This window comes from Onthophagus taurus, chromosome 7 (genome assembly GCF_036711975.1).
Source record: "Onthophagus taurus isolate NC chromosome 7, IU_Otau_3.0, whole genome shotgun sequence".
Taxonomy (NCBI): Eukaryota; Metazoa; Arthropoda; class Insecta; order Coleoptera; family Scarabaeidae; genus Onthophagus; species Onthophagus taurus.
Genome location: NC_091972.1, coordinates 23,064,042 through 23,083,769, shown reverse-complemented (window position 1 = coordinate 23,083,769; position 19,728 = coordinate 23,064,042). Strand labels below are relative to the sequence as shown.

Genomic DNA, 19,728 nt, shown 5'->3' with positions numbered 1-19,728 from the left:
TTTTTACTATTTTGCAATTTCGTAATACCGGTATTTACTAAGGTAAAATACCAGTATTTTCGGTATTAGCTATAAATATTTTTTTTAATTTTTTATTGAAAAGTTTAACTTTTCTTTGTGTGCGTAATGTCAAAGCCTACATTTAACTTCACATTTAATCTTGTCGTAGTGAAATTTGTTCGTAGAATTTTAAATATTTAAACATTTGGATATATTTTTAATTGCTGTTGGTAAGTTCTTTTTTCGCAAATAGGTAACTACCTACACTATGTATTATACGTTTTATTGTTTAAAATATTTATACTTGTAATTTTGTTTATGTTCCGATTTATTATTTATCCATAATGAATAATAATGATTTCAAAGAACATAAAAAATCTGCCGATAATACTTCGGTTTGGTTTTACTATTGATATGATGAAAAAAATATGGTGGCAAGGTGCAAAACATGTTCAAGGATTATTAAAGTTTTTGGGGGAAGTACAAGCGGACTACATACACATTTAAAAACACAACATGATGTTAATTTATTGAAAAGAAAAAAATCTGAGGCAAATTGTATGAGTACAAATTCTAACTCACCTAAAAATGATACTACTAAACCTAAGACATCACAAATTACAGATTTTTTTTAAGAGAAAAAATGATTGTTTCGATGAAGTATTATCTAGAATAACAGCATTAGATGGTTTACCGTTCAGTTCAGAGTGTTCTGTACTTCAATTGAATTGAGAAAGTCATTAATTGCAAGAGGTTTCAAAAATATACCAAAATCTGTTAATACTATAAGAAGAACTGTTACAAACTACAGTAAGAGAAAAGAATTAACAGCACTAAAATTAAATGGTAAAAACTTTTACCTCACATTTAATGAATGGAGAAGTGTACGAAATATTTCCTTCTATATTCTAAAATTGGTATTGTTTTGTGAATTCTAAAATACGTAGGTTATTAATAAATTTATAAACATTGTTTGTTACAAAAATTATCAATTTTATAGACGTTGCTTGTTTTCCATCTATTGTTGTTTAGCTACACCGCAAAAAGAAAAGTTAAATAAAAACATTTCGGTTTACGTATAAATACGAGTGTAAATACCGTGGCAATTAGTAGTAATACTTCTATTCAGTTGCTAAATACTGCACAATGTCTCAGTTTGTTATAAAAATCAAAGAATTATGCCTAGAGATTATTGAACATGGCAAACACATTTCTTCTGCTCGTACTTATATCGCAGTACGTTTTAATTTATCTGAAGAAGATCTCAATTGTGTTGTTCAAAATATGCAACGTCTGCTGCCGTCTGTCAAAATTAAATGGTCTACATCTCATAGAATGAAAGAACGTTTTTTAGAGTAAAATTCTGAATGGTTAAATAAAGATTTCGTCGTGAATCTAAAAGAGGAAAATCTACGATCTACGTCTGCAATAATCTCAAAAAAGGCCGTCCGTGTAAAACATTTAATGATTCCAGTGAAAGGACAAAGTGAAGAAATTCAACTCGCTTGCTGCAGACTGAAGGTTTGGACCAATTACGTCATGCATTTTTGCAAGGACTACGAGCAGAAGGCCAAATTAAGAACGCAAATATTTTTGAAAGTATAAACAATACATCAACGGAACAGCAAGATTTGGTTTATCGCGTATTATTCCAAAATGAAGGTATCGAAAGTCCATTGAGTAAAGAAAATTCGTTGGCTCTAATGGCAGGTATAGGACTATCTAGGTATCAGTATAATATATTACGATCATACGCTGCAATACAAGGATGTAAATTATTACCTAGTTATTACCAAGTTCAGATCGCAAAGAAAGATTGTTACCCAGATCCTCCATCGAAAACTATCACACCAGTAAGCGCCAGTATAACATTACAAAGTTTACTTGACCACACCACCAAGAGACTTTTTAAAACACAATCAGAAGAAGTGTTAAAATATCTTACGATAACTGATCTCATATTAATGTGTAAGTGGGAATGTGATGAGTGCCAAAGCCAATATAAACAGATTCTGCCAGGTGAAACAAATCAAATAACCGATTCTCATTTCTTAATTTCATCATTAGTCCCTTTGCGTATAACAGACAAAAGATCCACAATAATAGTATGGCATAACCCAACTCCTTCTTCGACTCGATTCTGTAGACCAATATCTATAGAGTTTGCAAAAGAAACTGCGGAAAGAACCCTATGTCTAACTTCAAATATAGAATCCCAAATTGATAAGTTAGCGCCAACACTTATATTGGTAGGTGTTAAGCAATTTAGTGTAAACTACCAATTATTTTTTACAATGATCGATGGAAAAGTATGTAGCACCTTAACAGACACACTCCTTCTACATCTACTTGTATGGTATGCTTTGCCAAACCAACGGAAATGAATAATCTGGAGAAGGTAACAACAAGACCATCTCGGGAAGATACTTATAAATTTGGTCTCTCAACTTTACACGGTTGGATCAGATTTATGGAGTTGGTTCTTCATATCTCGTACAATCTTTCATTTAAAAAATGGTCTGCTATTGATCCTTTACATAAGATTGAAAAAGAGACTAAGAAAAAACAAGTACAAGATCGATTTAGAGATGAAGGTACTGGAAACTCCAACGATGGTAACACTGCTAGAAGATTCTTTTCTAATCCTGCTTGCACAGCAGATGTTACAGGAGTAGATGAGGATTTAATTAAACGGTTTTCCATAATTCTTCAAACATTAGCCAGCGGAAGAGCCATAGATGCCAAAAAGTTTGGGGAATACGCATATAAAACAGCAGAACTGTATGTAGAGCTATATAAACGGTACTACATGCCTGCTTCAGCACACAAAATACTTATTCACGGTGAAAGCACCATACAATATGCTGTATTACCAATAGGACAAATTTCAGAAGATGCATAAGAATATAAAGATTATAAAAAATACCAGTTACATAACGCTCGGAAATGTTCAAGGATTGCCACCAACCAAGATGTTTTCAATACGTTTCTATACACCTCTGATCCTTATATATCATCAATTAGACATGTTGTAGAAAAAAGTAAGTTAGACTTAAATTCAGAAGCCATTGATTTGCTAAAATAAATATTTATTAACTTTCCCTTATAAGTGTAAGCATTATTTCGTGTAGTTTTTTTTCTTAACAATAAATCTATATTTAAATATCATGTGTCTTACTTTAGAAGAAAAATTGTGACTAACTTATGACTTCACTGCAAAGTATACATAAAATTCTAGGATAATGATTATACCGTTTATATTATTTATTGGAACTTCACAAGGTTGCTATTAGGCGAATGGGACAACATCTTAACTAACACTTTTAAACATACTATAAGAGAACTAAATGTCGTTAGAATCGATGAGGTAATTTTTAAATAAAAGCAAAAAGGGGTAGTTTACCCCATGCAACCCTGTGGCACATGTGTGATACATCAATGGAAAGCTCTTTAAAAATGAATATCAGTTTATATGAGTTTTGGCCAGCAAAACAGCGTTTCGCCCCACTGTGCGCTGTTATAATACAACCAGTTTCAGGTTGATATTATATTAGCTTTATACCAATAACCGGCCCGACTCGTCGTGGACTCGTCAAATCCAATCGCACATTTTAAATAATGCACTTAAATCTGCATAAATGTGCGAGTACACTTTTAACGAGTACACGACGCGTCGGACCGCTTCGCACTTGTTGGAACATAGCTATTAATCTCGGCCGCAATCGACCGATTGGTCAAAGGATCTATAGCCTTATTTGATAAAGCCAAGGTCGCTTGCGACCGAGGCGCTACAATATAAGGACATGTTTCGAGTTTTATTTATTTATTTATTACATATTCGGGATGCATACAGGAAGAATATCCCAACAAAGCATCCTCATAATAACGAAAGTTAATATATAAAATTGTAATATAAACTAAAATAAATACAATAATAAAGCGATCAACAAAATATTCGCTATACGTTAGTTAATACACATTCTCTACAAGAGTGTAAAGAAACGTCAAAGAGAGATACATGGTTGAAGGTTATAGGAATTAAGAATTCGAACTGATAAAAATTCGTGAAATGCTTACTGACCCTGATAACAAACCCCAAGTTACGTAAAGCTTTCCTCGCCATAAATTGAATATGAAGATGAAATCGCAACTTGGAATCCAATATGATGCCAAGTAAATGTAACTTTTTGCATTTGTCATAGTTTAGTTTTTGCATTTGTCATAAAGTTTGTTGAGGCGACAGCACTCCTCCCTCGTTAACCTCCCTCGGCGGTTAAGATCCTCCTGTAGTCTAAGGCAATCCAGTTTAGACCCGATCCTTGTGAATATTTTATTATCGTCGGCATAGAGTAAAAACTTAGCAAATTTAAAACAAGAAGAAATATCGTTTATGTACATTATAAATAGTAAAGGTCCAAGATGACGGCCCTGAGGCACACCGGATGTGATAGGTCTGTAACCAGATACAAAGCTACCAATCCTGACCCTCTGGCTTCTGTTAGATGAATACGACAGAATCCAATGAACTAGACCATCGGGAATATCAAAGGAGAAAAGTTTCTGTACAAGAATAGTATGATCGATTTTATCGAAGGCTTTGGAATAGTCGGTGTAGATTGCGTCAATCTGAGTATCCTCGTTTAAAGCAGAATGAATAAAGTTTACAGAGGACAATAAATTAGACTCCACCGATCGCCCAGACAGGAAACCATGTTATTCATTGATTATAGAGTAAGAAATAGAGAAACTAAGATATTCGTGGATAATTTTTGCAAAAACCTTGGGGATAGCTGAAAGGATAGAAATAGGACAGTAATTGGATACCAACTGTTTATCACCAGATTTAAATATTGAAATAACGAAACATACTTGGGGAAACATCTTCAAGTAAGGACTTCGAAAAAATACGAAACAGTGGCGTAGACAGCTCAGTAGCAAACTCTTTTTAGAATAAAATTAGAATACCATTCGGACCAGGTCTAGAAGACTGGTCAAGATGTAACAAAACATTATAAATTGCGTTAGCGGAAAACCACGGCAAAACCCCAGACCCATGGTCAACCACTGAGCTGTCGATTGTGCCTTCTACAAAAACAGACGAGAAGTAATCCGAGAAAGCACAAGAGATTGCAGGACACTAGTGCTGGCATGTCGGATAAGGAACCCTTTTTGCTATTAACAAACGACCATATCTTCTTTGGTTTCCCCAACACATCTGCCTGAATGGAACTCAGATAAGCTCTGTAATCAGTAGCTATCATTTTTTTAGATCTACGACGCAAAATTGAAAAAGATAGATAATCACAGTTCCGCCCACCGGATTTTTTGTGAAATTGTAGCTTTTCTTTAATAATACGAATGGTAGAACGGTTATGTCAACAAGGGAATCGTTGTTTAGCTAAAATTCGTTCGTTAATATAACTGAGCCTCGACAGCAAGCGACCTCGGCTTAATTAGTGAAAGAATCGACATTTCAGTCTCATAAAGCCAAGGCCGCTTGCGGTCGAGGCACTGCCAATTAACCAATGGTAATTGGATAACTATCATTCCAAATTTGTAAGTGAAGCAAAAAAAATTGTGTTAACATTAATAAGTTATAGAGATTATAATGGTGTGTGCAAGCAGTTGAAGCATATTGACTCGATGGAAAACAGTTAATTATTCTACAGACCTTGAGACAATGTTTCATTTCTTTATTAACCTTCTTTTAACAGAATTTCAATAAAAAAAATACATTTAAGTAGACATTAGATATATGTAGATTAAGCAAACAAGTTTTATTTATAAATAAGTTGAAACGAGCCTCTACCGCCATCTTCTTTCCAATGTCCGAACTAAAATCGGACTTTCTAAATGTTAAAATTCCCTTCATCTAACAGAAATTGGTAGGGTTATTAATGTATAAATAAATACTCAGTTTTTAATCTTAATTTTAATTCATAACGCCCATAAATATGTACAGAACAAATGTATAAAATATAAATTACTCCTTTATACTTATCTCTTTATTACAAAATCTAAGTCTTGGGTATAATATTATGTATTACTACGAGATGTAATACTTATAATACGAAGAAGTCTATAGAATACAAAGAAAAACTAAAAATAAATATTACAACTAATGAAAACATAAATTATCACATTCAATGACTGAATTTAATAATCCCTCACGTAGGTTTTAATTCTCGAATGTAAATTTTTCAGTAAGACATATTAAATTCCCTCCATTCTTTTACTACCTAAACATTTCCCAAGGTTGTTTAACATGTAGTTTACTTTCGGTGTCTTGACTAATTGGCTCAGGTTGATAGGGACTATTAAAATCCATCGCAGGTTGTGTTTGCGAATTATAAGAGGAATATTGATTTTGATACGACGGTTGGTACATATTATAATTATTGTAATTGTTATTATAAGGCCTATGATACATGTTGTTAGGAAGAAAATTATTAGTAAAAGAATTTCCCGGAACTAACGTATTAGATGGTATAGGAGGGTTGATTATATTTGGAACTGGTTGATTTAATCTAGGGTGATACATAGGCATTTGTGCTCTTCCTCTGTATTGTACTTGACGATAAGGTTGGGTCGTTGGAAACCTGTTTCTTACTGCGGGCTGGTTTGTTGCTTGGCTCATTGGCTTGTAGTATTGTTGAGGTAAACTATGGTATTGTAAGGGATGTTGTTCAGAATATGATAAGTTAGGTTGAACTGTGTTTGTGTATACATTGGAAGTATTATAAATGGGATCTTCCGTAACTCCCATTTGCGAGTAATTGTGATCCTCCAATTCCTGTTCATCTTTAACCTCAACACCCGTAGAAAAATCTTCGTTCGATGATGGTGCTTGATCCGAGGTGATATATTCTTCTTCTTCGGGTTGCAATTCTTCTTTAACTATAATCGGTCGTGGATACGCTTTTGGTTTATTAGTCATTGTGGTTGGTTTTGACAAATTATTAGTAGGTTTAGGTGTATTATCAGTTGATTCGTTATTAAAAGATTTTAATTGATTTGCGTTCGTTTGGTTTTGTTTCCGATAATTTGGTTCAATGCTAATCTCACTTGAAATATTTTGCAACATGTTTCGAATCGCGGTGTTTGGCCTTGGGGGGTAACTAATATCCAAGTTATTTTGTATGGGACCGCTTTGTTTCATATGTGCCTCTGGCGTTATTGATTCGGTTTGATTATTTGGGTCTTTGTTTTGTTTCAAAACGTGAAGTTTAAAGTTATCACAAACAGCTTTTGAAATATTGGCAGATTCAAGCGGGTTTGGTTTGGTTGGCTTACGATTGTAAGTCCTTCGAATATAGCACCTAGGATTATTTGATTCAGATTCATTTCCCTGTTGTTCAGTAATGTTCCGCGAATTTTTCGATTTTTCATTGAGAAGAACATTTAATATTATGGGACTCGTTGTGTGTTTTTGAGAATCGGTCTCTTCAGAATTAATTTTTGTGTTTGTTGTGTGAATATTGTTTTTGGGAGCACTAGGTGCATGAGTCGCTATGTATTTAATTTTTAGATTTGGTACATTTTGGTTAGGTCCAGAAGGTCCAATGGCTTTTTGTGGTTGCCTAAATGGTTGTCTTAATACGTTGGGACCTACTCTAGCGCTATCATGCATGTTACCAAAACTATGCACTGGATAATTCGGTCTAATTTGTGGTTGCAATCCATCTGCGGGCATAACTCGATATAATGACTTTCTCACTCCTGTGTTTAGTGGCACCATTGGTGGAAGCATTGAAGTTAATATATTGTTTTGCAAGTTGTTTTGAGGTAATATTTTAGTAGGTAAATGATTACGAAACCTTCTATTTTTGTCAAAAATGTCGATTACGTTCATAGCCGTCCACAAATCGCGAACTTTCTTATCCTTAGCTGGTTTTGCAAACGACACATATGCGGACTGCAGTTTATCGGTAACGAAATGAATTGGAATGTCAAACAATTTGAGGTCTGTGTACGCATCATCTAAAACTATATTATTTAATTGAGGATGAGATGTATCGGTTTGCAAACGCTTTGTTTGTACGGATAAATTCTTGTAAACGGGGGAGTTATCTATATGAGAAAATTTAATGAAAATCTTGCGGATTTCGTATTTTTCAACTTTAGTAATCGTTCCGTTATGACTTAAATGATGTTTGACTAATAGTTTGTTGATTAATTCTGCAAAATGATAAAAAACACATTAATTTAAAAATGATTACACATAAAGGCAGAACTTTGTAGCAACATGCAGAAACGAAACTTAGTAACTTACTAGGATTATTATAAACACCACTAGCTATATCTTGAAAATATTTGTCAAAAGCTGATTGATAAGTTCGTATTAATTCCACATCGTCATCTACGCGCACCACAGACACAGAAAGTTTCTGATTGATTATGTTATTGTAGCAAACATTAACCAAGTGCTCTTGTAACACTTCGTGAGATTCAAATCCTTTCGTACAAAAACCACATCGAAAATGCACTCTTTGATGCGCCTTAAGTTGTGAATTTCCCCAAAAATATCGATCACAAAATGCACAATATTTTGAATAAGGTTCGTTATTATATTTTTGATCAACGCTCTGTTTCTCTACTAGTTTATCTGGAATTGCTTCGATTTCGTCTTGAGTTTGATTTTTTCGTCTTTGTGGTCGAATTCGTTTCCAGTCTGAGGTATTTTCTTGTTCTTTTTCTTCTTCTTCTTCTTCCTCAAACTCTTGTACATCTTCTTCGTTGTCAGTGTCATTGCCACTGTAGTCATCGTCGATATAATACTTATTAGATTTATTTCTTTTGGAAATTGGCTCAGAATCGGACTCGGATTCGCTTAAGAAACGAGATTCAAACATTTTATGCGCTCGAACCGACCTATACTTTCTCTTTAACGTTGCAATAGGAGTGTCATCGTCATCGCTTTCTAAGCGTATTTGGTTCTCTGAATCCTCATTGTTATCTTCCTCCAGTTCATTGTCAGAAGATGGCCCGCTTTCTGTTGTTTGTGTCAAAATATGTTTTGGTATTCTAATTTTTAACGTCCTAACTTTTTCACAGTTATTTTCAATTGGATCAGTTTCTGTTGCAACATCGATTAAAATAGGTTTTGGATTTTCAATTATAGAACTTGATAAACTATCTTCTATTAATCTTTCATAAATAGATTCATTTAGATTTTGTATACTTTCTTTACAGAAGGAGGTTGTGTCAGAATCTTGATTTATTAATTTCTGAAACAAAAAAAAATACAAAATAAGAAATTTAAAGATAATTATTTTGATAAATCATAGCATAGAAAGTTTACATATTTCCCTAGTAACTGTATTTAAGTTAGTTAAGGTTTTCAAAGATCAGTTTCAGTTCAGTGTTCACCTGCAACTGATAATGACAAGCAGCCTTGGCTTTATGAAGTAAGGTTATTGATCATTTCACCACTTTTGCCGATGTCGCTTACGGCCAAGGCATTACCAGGTGAAGGTGTAAATCTTTTGATTAATTATGCTTTTTATTACAGCTATGCTTCATGCATATCAGCATTACTACATTCGTTTCAATATGCATACAAAATTTGAATATTTTAGGTTAAAGTCCTCATACTCTGTATTCATTAATAAGGTACGTTGCATTTACATTAAACTTCAATTTAAATAAATATAATTTTTCAGATACGCTTAGAACGGCAGAATTAGCAGCTGTCACAATATGGTATGAAAGCTTTCATAGTATGGTAAATTAAGTGTAGCTTAACATGTTAACTGCCACCATAACATAAATTCTAAATTTTTTTTCTGTACATAAATCCATTCTTAGTGTGAAGCGAATATGATTCACGTGGGCTGCTAGACAAAGCCAAATTTTCTAAGAACATGTGACTATTTCAGTGATATGGGTGAATACGAAAAAGAACAGGGAAGACTACAGCGTTTTATGGATGAACTCTTATCAGACAAACAGAATAAACAGTATGTACTGAGTGAAGCTGGGCGTTTATCATCTTCAGATAGTATAAAACCAATCTCGAGAAACACGATAGCAGGTCAGCAGGTCACGAGAAGTTGCAAAGGAACTGACAGAACTAAAGTTTGCTATAAGTGTGAAAAGGAAGGCAACACATTTAAAGAGTGTAATAACGAAGAAGAATGCCCCTTGTGTAATAAATCTGGTCACAAAGCGGGTTCTGGGAAATGTGAACTGTTTAAAAAAGAACTAGCTTCGGCGAGAAAAGCAACACGAAAAGAAAGGCAAAAGACAAAGAAGAAAAGATGCAAACTGGTAATTAAAGAAGGTCTCCAAAAGATAGCACAACTTAACTTTAATAGAGTGTATGAGGCACATGAGTTAATGAAAAAATATATGGAAGAGGAAGATGTTGTGGTAGTTATCGGCTGTGAACCAAATAAAAGATACGCAAAAGCGCTTTCATGTGACAGTAACTGTGATACTTTTATAGATATACAAAGAAATACTACTGTGATAGATACATTTATAGGAAGGGGTTTTGTATGTGTTGAATGTTGTGTTTGTATCTCCTGTTATTTCTCGCCCACCCGAGATGTGGCTGCTGTATAATATGGAATTAGTAATTAAATATAAAACGAAAAAAATAGTGGTGGGTGGTGATTTGAACGCTAAATGTGTTATGGATTGGGTCACCAATAGCAAACCAACGAGGGAAAGTACTTGAGGAATGGTTTATGGCCAACAACTTTACAGCAGCAACAGATGGCGTGGTTTGCAACATAAGAAACTGGCATGTGGAAGATAGCACAGAAAATCTTAGCGACCACCACATAATTATATTCGAAATGGCTAGCATGTTGCCCGAAACGAATGTGGATACGAAGCAGGAGGGGTGGAGAGTTTCCCTGCCTACTCTTGAAAGATACTCGGAGAGCTGTAAAGACCTGTTTGCAGCTGATGTAAACACAAATGCGGAGGAAATCGCAGAGGACATTAAGAGATTATGCAACGAAACGTTTAAGAAAGGCAGTGGTAATCGAGTCCATAAAGGGCTGTACTGGTGGAATGGAGATATAGCGGTCCAAAAATCGGAATGCAACAAGCTTAGAAGGCGATTAACAAGAATAAGAGAGAGAAATGTAAGAGATGGTGAGGTGGATGAGATGGCGAAAGGACACAAGGAGAAAAGGAAAAAGCTCAAAAAACTTATAGCGGAAAGCAAAGAAAAAATGGAGAGATCTATGTCAAGAACTTCATGAGGATGATATATAGGGGAAAGCTTATCTCATAACTATCAGACAGAACTAACCAAGAACAAATCAAAAAATTGTTTCCTACACAGTTAGATTAAGTGGAATAGAAGAGAATTGCAAATGTCCAATTATTTAAAATGGAAGATCTGGAGGAGGCAATAGGAAAGATTCGGAGAAAGAAGGCACCCGAACCGGATAACATTACACCGGAAATATTAATTGAGAGCGTAATTGGGAATAAGACAACCTTCCTAAGCATTTTTAATAATTACTTGAAAGAGGGAATATTTCCCAAGATCTGGAAGACCGTGAAACTGGTGTTATTCAAAAGCCAAAGGACGACGTAGAGGGAAATCCGACTTATCGACCAATATGCCTGAAAATACAATGGCTAAGCTGATGGAAGTGTTGATTAGAGAGACTCTGAACAGAGAAATAGAAGATCGACAAATAATTAGTGAAAACCAATTCGGCTTCCGCTCGGGCAGGTCGACGATAAACGCTATCCAGAAAGTGCAAAGTGTGGCAGAAAAGATCAGGAACTATGCGCTATGATCCTGTTAGATATCGAAAACGCCTTTAACTCTGTTCCCTGGGCGGGCATAATGGCGATGCTAGAAAGAGGAAATGTCAGCGACTATCTGATAAGGATAATACGGTCATACCTCTCAGAACGAACGATTATAACCTCAAACGGTCAGATGCATGACATAACCAGTATAGTGCCTCAGGGGTCAATTCTTGGGCCAACACTATGGAACGTCTTCTACGACGAAATACTAAGAGAGGAAATGGAAAAGGGAGTGGTTTTGGTAGCATACGCAGATGACCTCGCCATAATTATAACTGGCAAAACCAAACAAGAAGTAGAGGACAAGGCTGGCTATGCGGTAGGAAAGGTGATGAGAAGGCTTCAAAACATGGGTATTAAGGTGGCTGCTTCAAAAACCGAGGTGGTTGTCCTACAAGGGCGAAGCAAGGCTCCTAAAATGGAGATTCTTGTTAAGTATCTGGAGGTTTATTTAAATAAAGATCTAAAAATGACTGCGCATATAAAAAGAATAACGGAGAAGGCTGTAAAAATGAACAACATATTACGGAGAATTATGCCCAATATTGGTGGGCCCGTCGGAAGTAAACGTAAACTATTAGGTAGCACTGTTATTTCAGCAGTTATGTATGCGGCGCCAACTTGGAGTAAAGAGCGTAGAGGTGATAGCCGGCATGCCGCCGATGGACCTGCTAGTGGAAGAAAGAGAGTACATCTATAAGAATGGTAAGGAGAGCAGGGAGAAGAAGAAGCAAGGAGAAACTTAATAAAGAAATGGCAACTGAGGTGGGAATGCTCTGATGGATGGACTAGAATCATGATTCCAAATGTCGAGATGTGGTTAAATAGAAAATGGGGTGAATTTGACCATTACATGACGCAGGCTCTGAGCGGTCACGGTATATATGGGAAGTACCTATATAACATTGGGAAAGCATTAATAGACGACAACATACAATTTTTTATTACCCAATGTTTGAAGTAGAAAGAACAAGATGCTCTCAAAAAATTCGCAGACTGACGAAAGAAAACTTCAATCAATTAATGATGGAAAGTAAAGAGAATTGGGAAGAAATACAAGAATTTATTGTATCTGGCTTCAAAATTAAACAAGAAGAAGAGTTTAAGAGAGAAAGGTTAGAAACAACGAATTAGGGCTAACCACAGCAGAGCCAAGGAGAGGACTTTTGAGGGGAGTAGACTTCCTCTCAACCAGGTATGACAACAGAATGAATTATTTCATAAAATTTAAAGTGTATCTTTTAATGCATATAATGCCCGGTGAACGAGGTAAATGGATAAAGACACACTGGAACGGATACCTGTTGACGAGAGAAGGAAGAAGAAGTGAGGAGGAACCACCCACTTCATTCATGTATATAATTAAAATAACTCTATTCTAAAATTAAAGAGATGTATTTTATTGTATTTCAAAATGCCTCTAAATCATGGACGAAGAGGGAGAGGAACGAGAAAGTGAAGAAGAAGAAACCCCGAAGAAATGCCCTGATGGGCGGTTCCGGGGTATGGAATGAGGGGGAGTTTTAGTGGGTAGCTGGGGCTTCGATAGCAGTCCCACACTCTCGGCCGAAGTGCGATTTTCCAGCTAGACCATCTTCAGGCGCCAACAGTATGCCGGAGTGCGTAACGCATTTTCCCCTCCTCAGCGCCAAAAAAAATTCGAACAACTATTGAGAATGTTGTAAATCATGTTCGAATACATAACTCTTCAGACGAGGTAAACATGGCCGGAAGGTATTTGAAGGAATTACTATATGAGAGAAAATGCAGGTGTATCTGCTGAGCTTTATGAGAGTATTATTGAACAATCCTGGGTTGATTTTTCAATTTGTTCATGGATGATCTTATGGAACTCATGGTGAACAAAGTAAATCGTTATGCTCCTCAGAAATTCGCTGAAAATCGTCGCCCTTCTGCTTGGATAACCAAATGGAAGAACACTAATCATCAGGAAATGAAAGTGTTCATTGGATTGCAGCTTTGGTCTGTTTCGTTTGCTTCATATATCCAGTTATTGGTATAAAAAAACAATATATGCAAATAAAATTAGTAATGTCATGTCACGAAATTGTTTCGAGTTGCTATTAGCAAACTGACAGTTTTGCAATACTGAAAATACAGATACTTCTGATAGACTATATAAACTTCGGCCAGTAATTCAATCCTTGACAACTAATTTAGCTATTACATTCCTAAAGAACAGATATGAAAGTTTAGTATTATTTCGTAGCCGACTAATATTCCGCCAGTACATAAAGAACAAGAGACATAAATTCGAGGTCAAACTGCTCAAACTGTGTACGAGAGCTGGCTACACTTTTGACTTCCGCCTTTACTGTGGGAAAGAACAAAATTCCAACGAAAATGTTCCCACTGCTGTTGTTATGAAATTGTATGACTCACTTCTGGATTACGGTAGAACAGTCTATGTTGACAATTATTATACGAGTGTGGATCTAGCGCATAAGTTGCTGGATAGAAACACACATCTAATTAAGAAATCATACAAAAACGTCTAAAAAAAAGGTGTAAGTGTTTTGACGCAGACAAATACCGGAATTGTAGTTACGAAGTGGCACAACAAACGCGATGTTATAACCCTTTCTGCAAAGCATGTTGACCGTCTGATTACAGTCAAGTCTGGATGGAGTTCCGAAGTAGATAAGCCAGATGTTGTCGTGGATTATAATAAATCCAAAGCTTTTATTGACTTATTAAGTGTCACGTGGTACAGGAAAATCGTGGTTGAACTGCTTCTAGGATCTAACTGCGGCTAAAAATTTATCAATCACTGACTTTAAGGAGCTGCAGAAGTACTCTTAGATATGTCCAATAAATATCAAGAGGATCAATTTGAGAAGTTAAAAAACCATCAATTAGGTGATGTGGGTACATCCAACAGACGAAGATATAGTGTGTTCTATAGCAAAATAGCAGCAGAAAGTGGAAGAGCTGTCGCAGTCAAAAAAAAACACCACACTCTAAATGGAAATGTGACCAGTGCGAAAAACATTACTGCATGATATTTTGTTTATTTATTTTATTTCAACTGTTTGGGATACAGACAGGGAGACACCATAATAGTATTCACTAAATAATACAAAAGACTATAATACAAAAAGCAAAAGAAAACTTCGAATAACATTAATTATACAACCATACGCAGTTGAGATTAAATTAAAAAGGAAAACGAGAAAAATAAATAAACAATAATACTAATTCCCAACTACATACTAAGTACTAAATAATAAAACAATATGATACTATACGTAATAATAAACTTAAAAGTAAACACCAAGGTCGTAGTCGAATCAAAACTGAACTGCTATTGACAAATTGTAACTTTATTAAGACTTTATGAAACGATGCAAATGATAAATTAAAAATGTCATAGTTTGAACAGTGACGATTATAAGTTGACATCATTCGCGGTAGCGCAGAGTTATAATACGCGTTTGTTGAGAAACCGGGTAGTCGAAACAAACATTGATCTCGTGTGGGATACTTCGGAACAACAAATGAAATTTGTCCCACAAATTCGGGCGAGTCAACCGATCCACTGATCATTTTAAACAGAAATAACACATCAATTTTGCTCGTATATACATACAGTATGATAGGCTGAATTTGTGAGCGAAGTATCGTACGAATCTTGTCTATAAAGCCTCAATGCGGCCAACATTCGTAGTATACACAGGGTTCCAGACAACCGAAGCGTAATCACGAACACTGTTAATGTAAGCCATGAATACAGTTTTAATGCAATGAAGATCAGTAAAAGGTCTTGATATTCTAATGATGAATCCTAAGTGCCTGTTAGCTTTACGGAGTAACTCCTCAACATGGTTATTGAAAAGTAATTTTAAATTCAGGACAACGCCAAGATCCTTCACCTCCGACAATGCTTTCAAAGGGCCCGGTCCAAGCCTATAAGTGAAATTCACTGGGTATCTTTTTCTGCTAAATGCTATTTGATTGCATTTGTCATAATTTAAGTAAAGGAAATTTTGTATGCAATATATATGTAATCTGTCTAGATCAGTTTGTAACCTTGCACACTCCGAAGTTTATTGAACCTTTGAGAATACTTTACAATCATCAGCGTAAAGCAGAAAAGCACTATGGTGGAAGCACTCATAGATATCATTAATATAAGCTATAAATAAGATCGGTCCCAAGTGACTACCCTGTGGCACACCAGAGGTAACTAAAGTAAAGTTAGATACATAATTATTCATTTTTACAACTTGGTATCTATCCAAAATGTATGATGCTACCCACGAAAGAAAACTGGACGTCACCTGGGAATTATCATTCAAACAAGATTGAATGTAATTTGTGTAGGATAACAGATTAGTCTCTGTAGATCGGCCACGAAGAAAGCCGATCCGAAGAAATTATATAAAGTTTCATAAACGATTTACTCATATTACGCCTTTGACAGTATCGAAAGAATGGAAATAGGGCGATAATTAGAAACAAGGTTCCTACTTCCTGACTTGTAGATTTGAAGAATAAACGCTTTTTTCCACTCCGCTGGGAAAACTGAATAGGCCAGTGAACGACAGAAGATAGTATATAGTGGCTTAGCTAGTTCAGGGACACACCTATTAGCAAGGGATCGCTGCACATCTTCAACTGAAAACCAAGGGTGAAAGTTATTATTCATTCTGTAGAAGTTTACCATCAATGAAAACTGAGCTGAAAAACTGAGAAAATAACTCGGCAATTTGATGTTCACCAAGCGCATAATTGTCATTGTGAATCATACGGGCCGGCAAACTATTGTCTCGGCGCTTTTTATTTTTAGCGTAGGACCAAAGGTGTGAAGGACAGTCAATCAAATTGGATTGCATGTTGACTAAGTATGTTTTATAATTACTAGAGATTAATGCCTTGGATCTTCTATGTAAGATTTTGAAGGAAAGAAAATCCGAGACGTTACTATATCTTTTCAATTTTTTATGACATTTTATTTTTTATATGCTTGATTGTGTTCTAAAGCAGTGAATTATTTTTCTTTTCACTTTCTTATGTTATTCTAAAGCTATAGATTACTTTTCATTTTGTGTTGTGAAACTAAAATAAATATTTCAGTTTACATTTGTTGTTTTACTGAAACGCGCGAGGAGAAACGTAGCAGAGACGCACCTTCGTATTCTGCAACACAATAACTTTTCATTGGGCTAAGCACGGGATTTAGTGCACCAGGTCATATTAAGGGCTTATTAAGTTATTATTAATTAAGTTATTATTAGTGAAACGCGGCTGTATCAGGCAAATAAAATGGTAAAACAGTCCGTGAAGCATACATGATTCACATGGCTCCAGCGGATAGTAGTTGTGTAAAGCATACGTGCTTCACGTGACAGTTAACGTGTTAAATTAAGTTTCTTATGCGAGACTCAGCAGCCTCGCTACCTAATCGGCGGCGTAGATTGAAAGTTAGCTGCTTCTGCTCTAGGTTTCAAAATATATAACTTTTTTTAAGCTTTCTGCATTGTTGTTTCCTTAATCTCTGTTCAAGCATTTCGCACTATTAATACAATCTAAAATGTGGAAACTCTTCTAAAACCCAAAAAAATAATAAAGAATGCGACCTTTGCCGACTTAATAACTTGAGTAATCAGTGTAAATAATTTAGTAAATCCAGCAGATGTTCTGTTTCGTGCAATTTCATTTTTAGAAATTTAGTACTAAAGTCTTGCCGAGGCTTCATTATTTATTAAATATCTTATAACTTAATAATCACTTACTGTGATTGTTTGGAAATAGGATAAATTTATATCGTCACAGCTTAAAATGCAGCAAATTTAATGTAAATTTAAAGTGTGACAAAGCAGCTGTTTTTATTTTTAAAACCCAACTCTCAAAAACTAATTGAGATATCGTTATGAAATAAAAAGCAGTTTAAAGCAAATTAAATGAAGATTTAATACACCATAAATAATTCCATAATCATCGTTGTTATGATTTCTTAAATCCAACTCTGCATATTTGATTGTTATAAATTTATATTTCATATAAATTTTAAAACATCGTATCTTCACATGAATGAAGATATCGTCATGATATAAAAAAAATTTTAAAGCAAATTTTCTTATTTTCCATAAACATCATTGTTATGATTTTTTAACCATTCGTTCAAATCACCTCCAAAAAGGAAAAGTCTCAAAGCGATCTCCAGTTGCTTCTCCATTCATCTTGATATTACAGGAGATAACTAAGAGCACTTTTATTGTTATGTTGATAAATTAAGTAAGTCCACAATGATCTCGCAGAATTGATATTGGTAGAAAATTGGTAAAGTTGAGGTAAACTCTTCTGGAAAAGTATCGTAACACCCGTGCGACGATAGCAACAAACCTCCCAGCAACAAACTTTAACCGTAATTTCTTATCTACTTTCTTAGCTGATATCTTCCTTATTATTAGAGATAGCGAAAAACTAAATGCACCGCTTGAAAGCTTAAATCGTTCTCTAACTAGAACCGGGTTTTCGTCTGCCGATAATATTTAAGATCAATAAAAAATGAAGAACACCGCTCTGTACTTAAAATAGCTCAAAATTACCAAACTTCAAGACCTTGTGCAATTGTTATAAAAGTTATAAAAGCGAATTTTAAAAAACTGTTATCACAGTCAGAAAGAGCGCTGCTTAAACTATATTAATCCGTGTTTTTGTCGATCAATATCTATCGGCGTCATGCTTAATCACCCTTAATATACATCCCTACACCCAGAAACGCTTAAATACTCTTCGTCTAAACAACTTTCTTATCTGATAGGGGGAAAACTATAGAAGTATATGTATCTTATCGAAAATTCTACTGGTGTATAACACGCGGCGATCACGCGCTTGCATTACTGCATTTTTGGCCAAAAACTGTTAAATTCATACGTTTTAACTATTTTTAAACCTTGTTCAAAACGATAAATTTCTTATATGACCAGGAGAAAACTCTAGAACTAACACGTTTTGCGCCAAAAACTACTAACGTTGTGGATTTTTCTGTTTCTAGTTAAGTTCCATTTGTGATAGGGTCTGTCACGACGACCTGCGTCAATATCATTATGAACGGTTTATGGAAAAAACCTTAAAATGGGTCTAAAGATTTCAATTTTGTGCAACTTTTGGTGTAGATGTCAAATTTTTTCCGCATTTTTTACCCTTTAATAGTTAGTGGCTTTTATAGAGACCACTTGTCAGTAAGGTCAAATAGCTGCATTACCACAACTAAATCTAAAGAGTTAAAAAATAATTTGCTTGTTAAACGGTTTAACGAGTTATGACGTTATTGATATTTTTTCAAATGGCAATCATTTTTATTACGGAATATGAAAGAAAATTTTTTCTGAATCTAGTACAGTCAATATTAATATTGGTTATATAAGAAAATTTTCGAGAAATATTACTTTAAACTTTAATTACTTTAAATTTATATAAATGATAAAAACAGCAATAGCCATGAGTAACTATGGTAACCAATTATTTTAAACAATTCCCTGAGTGTTAAAAACTGATTTAGTAGCTTCTTGAAGTGTGATGGCGCGCCATTTTGTTGGAATAACTGCCGTTGGAATTGAGTTGGGTCAGTAGTGGGATGGAAGGAATGACATAGTTTTTAAAGAATTTAAATATCTTTTTCCAATTTCCTCAAATCTTTTGCGGATATTGGGTGTACGACTTTCTTGGTTAATTTGGATTGAGGTAACCCAATACCGACAATTTTGTCTATGACTTGTCCACTCAATGTTCCCTTGTCGGAAAAAATTTTGTTTTTGACAAAGCGTTAGGTGGAGTTTTTGATCGCAAAAAGTGTTGGTTATACGCAAGGTCTATAGAACATAAGGTTACCCAATGCCGATTCTTCTCCTCTGAGGGGCAAGGTGGGGTCAGTGACGTAGCTGGTTCTATGAACAACACAACACGATGCGAGGTTTAAAT

The 19,728-nt window shown here is 35.0% G+C and overlaps 1 protein-coding gene across 1 annotated transcript in view; it reads right to left on the bottom strand.

Moving 5' to 3' along the window:
* Nucleotides 1–6,150: 6,150 nt before the first annotated feature.
* The window catches only part of LOC111425103 (uncharacterized), a 53,557-nt gene continuing 39,979 nt past the window's right edge, over nt 6,151–19,728 (bottom strand). The window contains exons 3-4 of the mRNA XM_023058880.2: nt 8,273–9,227; nt 6,151–8,178 (exon numbers count right to left, since the gene is read on the bottom strand). Of these exons, the coding sequence (XP_022914648.2) occupies nt 6,236–8,178; nt 8,273–9,227 (2,898 nt within the window). The 3' untranslated portion in view covers nt 6,151–6,235. The remainder of the gene's footprint in view (nt 8,179–8,272; nt 9,228–19,728) is intronic.